The sequence below is a fragment of the Micropterus salmoides genome, unplaced genomic scaffold, assembly GCF_014851395.1.
Source record: "Micropterus salmoides isolate LMB-PRFRI ecotype aquatic unplaced genomic scaffold, ASM1485139v1 Ms_hic_scaffold_18, whole genome shotgun sequence".
Taxonomy (NCBI): domain Eukaryota; kingdom Metazoa; phylum Chordata; class Actinopteri; order Centrarchiformes; family Centrarchidae; genus Micropterus; species Micropterus salmoides.
The window spans coordinates 21946387-21954294 of NW_024040928.1; the positions used below are offsets into that span (position 1 = coordinate 21946387).

The window sequence follows — 7908 nt, forward strand, 5'->3', positions numbered from 1 at the left end:
ACATATTTATATAAATACGAATCCTTTCTCATTGTAATATGTTTGCACAACACAAATCTGGAGCAATGCACATGTAAATAGCTGCCCCATGTTTTTTCTTTACACATTGTCCTATTACTCTTTTATAACTTGCATCTGTTTATTCCACTGATATTTTATACATGTATTTATGTCAACTGTATGTTTGTCTGTGTCTAGCACCTGATCACCATAGCAAATACCTCGTACATGTAAAATACCACTTGACAATATCTCTTTCTGATTCTGATTGTGGTTGTGTGTTTTATCCCTCCATTAAATTTCTTCCTTTTCTGTTACATACAACACCTTTGAGCAAATAAAGTGAAACTTGTGTTTAACATCTATGAACCCCTCTGCTCCCACTCACAGACTGTAAAAAGGTAAAGCTAGTCTGATTCTGTGAATCCAAGCACTTTTACAATTCATACAGTGGACGTTTCCGAGCAGACACTGAATGCAGCAACATTATCCACCGGAGCCGATTGATCAGCGAGTCGTCCATCATCTAATTAAAAATCAAGAAGAACTAGAAGGTAAATGTTCATGTTACATTTAAACTGGTTTATGTTGACTTTCATTAAATCGTTTAGTAACTCCGTTCAGCAGTCTGAAACTCACCAGTCCTCCCTCAGCAGGTAGCTTATTTAACGCTAGATGCTAACGTTACCGGCGAGCTCATGTCTGCGGCTCACTGGGATATTTTCTTTTGTACTGAAGTTATGTAAAACATGTCTGAACTGTGGGTTTTATTCTACACTTATGATGGACTACACATCACTATTACGAATGAACAACAGGATGTATTTGTGCTTTGCGTTGGCTAGCTGGGAGTGCTAATCCTCCATTTCCGCATTAGTCCGCCCTGTTCGTGTTGTAGCTTGTTAGGTTGATCTGAATGCTGCACAGCACGAGGCACTCCTATCAAAGGTATTGCTTAGTGTTTTTGTGTATATTTGATAAATTTAAATTGCTTTTGTATTCACGTAATGGGCAGAACACCTGTTTTCTTGTAACATTACTCACCAATTTGGCAAAAGTGGAGTTACATTGCTGATAATAAACTATAATCGTGAGAAGGAATAAAAGCTAATATCATTTTCTGAATGATTACCTACTCTTGTTGAAAATTCGGCGTACACTAAATCACCAATTGGCTCTTAATTGTGATTAAATCATTTAATAAATTCAAGCTCAAAGGCGCACATAAAGTCAGTCATGGACATTTTATTGAAATAAACTCTGGCAGATTAAGCCTATACCGAATTGAGTGATGTACTTTTATTAAAAAGATCATATGTTTGAGAAGGCATCTACTTTTTCCTAGAAGAAACAGAACATGAAAATCACACAATTCTGAACGGAGTTTGGTTTGGTGGCCTCTCCCTGCAGGAGGGTGGCATGTATCAGGGATACCTGCTCCTATCCCACAGTGTATTTGATGCTTTAAACAAATCAAAGTAAGCTAACAAGTCTTGTTTGTGTTTTTTTTGTTTTCCCTTATAGCAACTATGGATGTCTCTCATGAAATAAATTTGCTGGTGCAGGAGATTCAGCGGCTTGGCAGTAAAAGTGAGTCCATGCTATGAGGATGATGTGTTGACATGCAATCATGTTGGTTGGTAGTTTTAGCTCACAACTCCTAATGCTGGAAACGTAAATAAACTACCAGGTCACACTGCCTCAAGAATATTTAAGTCTTCACAGCAGATGCAGTTCCACCTTTTCTCAGGAGTCAATGCAATTATTTAATATTTGGACTGACAGAAAATGAGTCTCTCTATCGGAGGTCTTGTAGTGGTACATTCAAGCCCTCAGAAGTAGATATTAAAATCAACTTATTGATTAACACTCAGGCCTTTACAGCCTTTGTACTTATATTTACTCTTAAAATAACTCCTAAAAATGTATAATCTGCCTGTGAGCCTTTCAGTATCTCAGAAAGCTTTTAGACATTGTTGCTGCCTTCATATTAATATTGGGAATTTCAGACCGCTATGACATCTCCCACTTGGTGACCATAATGATGTGCCAACAAACGGGCGGCAAAATTGCAAAGCCACCTAGTTCGGAAGTGACTAGTCAATGAGTTGATTAGCTGATCAAAAACAAAATAATAAGCAAGATTTTGATAGTGAATTTCATTTCATTTTTTAAGTTAAAATGCTCAATTAATTAATTGAATTTATTCATTCATTAATCTTTGGGTTCTGGACTGTTGGTCGGACAAAACAAGCAATTTGAGTATTGCCATGGAAGTTTTCACATTCAAGGAATTTGAATTGGTATTTTGGTGCAAAACATTAAACATAGTAAGAAAAAATAAATAAATAAAAAGTACCACAAAAGTCAAGAAACATAAATTGAAGAATTTACAAAATTTTTTGAAAAACTACACATAATAATAAACAGAAGAAAATATCATCTTAGGCATCTAGATATTGTAATAAGCTAAATGATTTATCAATAGGTCGAAATAATAATCAGCATATTGAGTGAAAATTGTTGCATCCCTAAAGCTGCCATTATTATATATTATCATTAATTCAGTCTGTCGGGACAATTAAAAAAGGAGTTGTACACTGAACGTATTCAGTCTTACCTGCTAATTGACCACTTCAAATAAAAATGACACAAGAATAATTGTTCATTTTGGCTTTATTCGCATTTTAACTGGTGTGACTTCAAGGCAAGCACTGGGGCAAACATCAGAATAACTGGAGGTTTTCATCGTTCTTCCCTTCTGCCCCTGTGCCATGAATGCAACAGAACATGCAGCTCTTTACCGTGGTGTTTCTGCACTTATTTTCTCAGAGATTATCCTTCTCAAGAAAAACAGTCCTGGCATCTGTCACTGCTAATGCTAACTAATCAGGTTATTCCTGATGAGCTGCTGCTCGTTGAATCTCTATTGCTTTATTACAATTGGCACAGAAAGCTGGAAAACTATTGAGAGAGTACAGTACAAATTGACAAAACTGATTCAAGGCTTTTCCCTTTCCCTCTTTATATCTTTGTGTCCTATTTACAAACAACTTTATGGTTCTCAAACACCTGGAACCACTCCAAAGACCGCGAGTGGTCCCCAAACCCCACTCTGAGAAGCACTGATCCACACTACTCTCTTGTTTCAGATGACGATGGTCAAACCAGCGTGAAGTTTGGCGTCCTGTTTAATGACGAACAGTGTGCCAATATATTCGAGGCGTTGGTGGGCACCCTGAAGGCAGCCAAGAAGAGGAAGGTGATCAACTTCCAGGGCGAGTTGCTTCTACAGGGCGTCCACGATAACACTGAGATTGTCCTGCTCTAAGAGTGAGGCCAAAGTTTGGACCAGATGGGCTTCTAGCAACTGTTCAAAATACTGAGCTTCTGCAGCATACTGGCTCGTCACTGAGCTTCTGTTTCCAGTTATCATCCTTCATGTACAAGGCTCAGTATTTGAATTCAAACCTAATTACCAAACAGATTAGATCGAACTCTACCAGCGGCAGCGGCATGGCTGCATATGATTTAATTTGATTTTAACAAGTCAAACAGAATCTCAGAGATGTATTTGAGATTTAATTTTAGCTTTTCAGGGGCTCAATAACGGCCACATTCATAATTTCGCATGGTAAGGAAATGTTATCTCTCTATCTCTCTCTCAGGCGTTGCTGTTTTATCAACCCACGGGTCTGACATGTCATTTTGATAAACTTTTAAGACTATAAACGCACAAATCAGGAATGTAATAATTTGTGTAAAGCATTCATTTGGGTATTTTTACAGTAACTATCACAACCTAATGCCTCTTTTGATGGTGTCAGGGGAAAAAGATGCACAGAACAAGATACTGGCTAGATTTAGCAACTTTGACAGACTTCTTCAATTTTAATTGGAGTGCTCTGATCTTTCAATCTGACCGGTTGTTTGTAATGGATACTTGGTTTTTAAAACTGCACTAGACAAATTCTCCATTTATCAGCCTCAAGTGACAATGAGAGACCTTTTGACTGAAAAATTATATAATGTGTTGAGATGTTTAATCTACTGCAGCTTTAAAACAACGGGTAATGTGTGTCCACCAAATGGCAGTTCCATTTATTGTTTACACGAGCCATTTATACTACCTCTTGTGGACTTTGTAAGAAGGCGTTATTAGACCAGCGCTTTTGGAAATCTAAGAACTATTCTTTCATGGAAACCACAAAGACAAGTGCATTTTAAGAAAGACTTTTGCACCTTTTTGTACTCATTGCAATCTGCTAAAGTCGTTTTTATTCCATCTTTTTATAAGCGGTCAATTACCGATTATTACCGATTAACTGCTAAACAAACTCCAAAACGACTTGCCTTTCGAAAGAAATAGTTGATGAGCAAATGGCGAATGTATTTCTTGTGCAATTTGTATTAGTGTGTGATTACAAGGTGATTTGGTGCCAAATGCAAAATATAAATTTGTAATGTTTCTCAGGACCAAATCGACACAGCCAAAATATGTTTAATTATTGTCCTGTGGCTGAAATTAGGTGTCTTACTTGTGACACAAGATGTGCATTTATAGTTTTATTAGGTTTTTTTGTTGTTTTTATTTTACCATTCTTTGTTCTGTACTGTAGGTCAAATGATACTTGCAGATCAGGCGTGACCACTTCACTTCCCACTTGTTATTGTCGGTTTAAGCAAAGCTCATTTTTGTTATTTCATTTTGCTGAAATATCATTGACAAACACTCCCAAGCTTTGTATGGAGGCCCAGAGTTGGCAAATTAAATAGAAAAATAAGACATTATAAACTATATAATCATTTGAAGAAATACGGACAAACTATGAATTAAATCCTGAAACTATATATATATATTTGAAACTCACTTTTAACTTCTTTCCATCATAACTTTTCAGGTCGATTTTTATTTAATTTCGACTGTTTTTATTTCAAAATGTCCTTTTTCCTAAAGTCCATTTTATTTCAAAATGCCACTGTTCACTACAAAGAATCGGCACTGCAGACACTAGCTATGTCACAGGCTGTTCACTTATTCATACCAAAACAACAGCCAATCACATAGCTGGTTTGTCTTGATTAACAAAAACTTGGTGATGAAACATGGCAAAAAAATACATTTTGAAATAAAAACTGCAGCAATAAAATGTAAAATAACCTGTAACACAAACTCTTATTCTAAAAATAAGCATGATTAATTAGAATATTTAACAATGCAATGTTTACATTTCATATTTTGTCTGTATTTATTCATATAATTTATTTTATAATATCTAATTCATTCATTTAATTTTGACCACTTTGATTCTCCATAGCTCTGGTAAGGGGCTGCAGCTATTTGGATGTGAGAAATAGTTTTTGCACCAGAAAGAACAGCAAGCTCCAAATGTTTGCCTGAATGTAATATCTACTTAGCAAATGTTGCGTTCATCATACTCTTCCTACTTCTCATTACATTTTGGGCCTTTTGTTTACTACCATCAACACATAACGCCGTGTGAAATCACGCCTTATCTGTAAGTTTCAGACCCATTTCACAATGACTGCTGTTGTATCAGCCTAGTTAAATCTTTTAGGCTCAGGTGTTGGCTGATTGACTTGAATTATGTGATTCTTTTAAAAAAAAAAACATATAGGAGACTATTCACGTGCTTTATGATGGTGTTTTAAACTGCATTGGTGACATAGATGGATCAAAAAAATCTGTCAATCTAGAAAACCGAATGAGTTTAATCATATTCTGTTTATGAGTGAAATTGAAATGTAGCCTTGTAAAGATGTGAAAAGTCATGTGAAATGTAATCATCAGAATACAAACAATAGTCTGAGTAGAAGTCCGAAATGTTTGGAAATAACAGAAAAGCAAGAGTGAGGAAGAAACATGCTGCTTGCATCACTGTCATTTTAGATTATCCTGCTGTTGTTGCACTGGAGTGAGTTTAAGATGCCTTCCTGAACATAAACAGAACTGTACAAGTCAACCGTTAGGAAGAGGAGAAAGTTTTCAGAGCCAATACCTTGAAGCCATTTCTGTGAACCAGTGGGATGCCTGCATGATGTGTTCAAGTGCTTCATTACTGTCTTTTGTATTGGCAATAACACATTCCTAAACGAACAGTTCCTGTGACTATGGAGTAAAATCTACACTTGAAGCCTTGAACCTGCTTTGCTGTGTGTTTTGTCTGATGACTCTAAATCTTTAAACACACTTGGTAACAACACTTGATTGGATATACTGTATTTATCTAAAAACAATGCGTCGCATTGAGACGATCGCCCTTCATTATTGCACGACTGGAATGTGTTGATTTTGTGGTGACCATGGAAAAGGGACGATCTTGGAAAGTGCAAGGAGGTTATTGTTTTATTTTTGTTACGCCTTTTCCTTTTTATTTATTCTGGTTAACATTTAAATATACAGATGCTGGTCATATAATTATAATATCAAAAAGTTGATTTATTTCAGTAATTCCATTCAAAAAGTGAAACTTGGATATTATATTCATTCATTACACACAGACTGATATATTTCAAATGTTTATTTCACTTAATTGTGATGATTAAAACTGACAACTAATGAAAATCCCAAGTTCAGTATCTTCGAAAATTAGAATATTAAGACCAATACAATTGGATTTTTAGAAATGTTGGCCAACTGAAAAGTATGAACATGAAAAGTATGAGCATGTACAGCACTCATACTTAGTTGGGGCTCCTGTTGCCTGAATTACTGCAGCAATGCGGCGTGGCATGGAGTCGATCAGTCTGTGGCACTGCTCAGGTGTTATGAGAGCCCAGGTTGCTCTGATAGTGGCCTTCAGCTCTTCTGCATTGTTGGGTCTGGCGTATCGCATCTTCCTCTTCACAATACCCCATAGATTTTCTATAGGGTTAAGGTCAGGCGAGTTTGCTGGCCAATTAAGAACAGGGATACCATGGTCCTTAAACCAGGTACTGGTAGCTTTGGCACTGTGTGCAGGTGCCAAGTCCTGTTGGAAAATGAAATCTGCATCTCCATAAAGTTGGTCAGCAGCATGAAGCATGAAGTTCTCTAAAACTTCCTGGTAGACGGCTGCGTTGACCTTGGACCTCAGAAAACACAGTGGACCAACACCAGCAGATGACATGGCACCCCAAACCATCACTGACTGTGGAAAACTACACTGGACTGCAAGCAACGTGGATTCTGTGCCTCTCCTCTCTTCCTCCAGACTCTGGGACCTTGATTTCCAAAGGAAATGCAAAATTTACTTTCATCAGAGAACATAACTTTGGACCACTCAGCAGCAGTCCGGTCCTTTTTGTCTTTAGCCCAGGTGAGACGCTTCTGACGCTGTGTCTTGTTCAAGAGTGGCTTGACACAAGGAATGCGACAGCTGAAACCCATGTCTTGCATACGTCTGTGCGTGGTGGTTCTTGAAGCACTGACTCCAGCTGCAGTCCACTCTTTGTGAATCTTCCCCACATTTTTGAATGGGTTTTGTTTCACAATCCTCTCCAGGGGTGCGGTTATCCATATTGCTTGTACACTTTTTTCTACCACATCTTTTCCTTCCCTTGCTCTGTGAACAGCCAGCCTCTTTAGCAATGACCTTTTGTGTCTTGCCCTCCTTGTGCAAGGTGTCAATGGTCATCTTTTGGACAGCTATGAAGTCAGCAGTCTTCCCCATGATTGTGTAGCCTACAGAACTAGACTGAGAGACCATTTAAAGGCCTTTGCAGGTGTTTTGAGTTAATTAGCTGATTAGAGTGTGGCACCAGGTGTCTTCAATAATGAACCTTTTCACAATATTCTAATTTTCTGAGATACTGATTTTGGGGTTTTCATTAGTTGTCAGATATAATCATCAAAATTAAAAGGAATGAACACTTGAAATATATCAGTCTGTGTGGAATGGATGTATA

General features: G+C 37.3%; 1 protein-coding gene across 2 annotated transcripts; it reads left to right on the forward strand.

Annotated features, from left to right (window-relative positions):
* The first annotated feature begins 429 nt into the window (after nucleotides 1-429).
* Nucleotides 430-6163, forward strand: abracl (ABRA C-terminal like). Of its 2 annotated transcripts, none has more exons than XM_038727205.1 (3): nucleotides 430-554; nucleotides 1525-1590; nucleotides 3153-6163. In XM_038727205.1, exons 1-3 carry the CDS (start codon nucleotides 476-478, stop codon nucleotides 3329-3331), a joined length of 324 nt encoding a protein of 107 aa, XP_038583133.1. In that variant the 5' UTR covers nucleotides 430-475; the 3' UTR covers nucleotides 3332-6163. The 2 variants fall into 2 exon arrangements, with proteins under 2 accessions (XP_038583133.1, XP_038583134.1); XM_038727206.1 differs by lacking the exon at nucleotides 430-554 and adding an exon at nucleotides 799-948.
* The last annotated feature ends 1745 nt before the right edge of the window (nucleotides 6164-7908 follow it).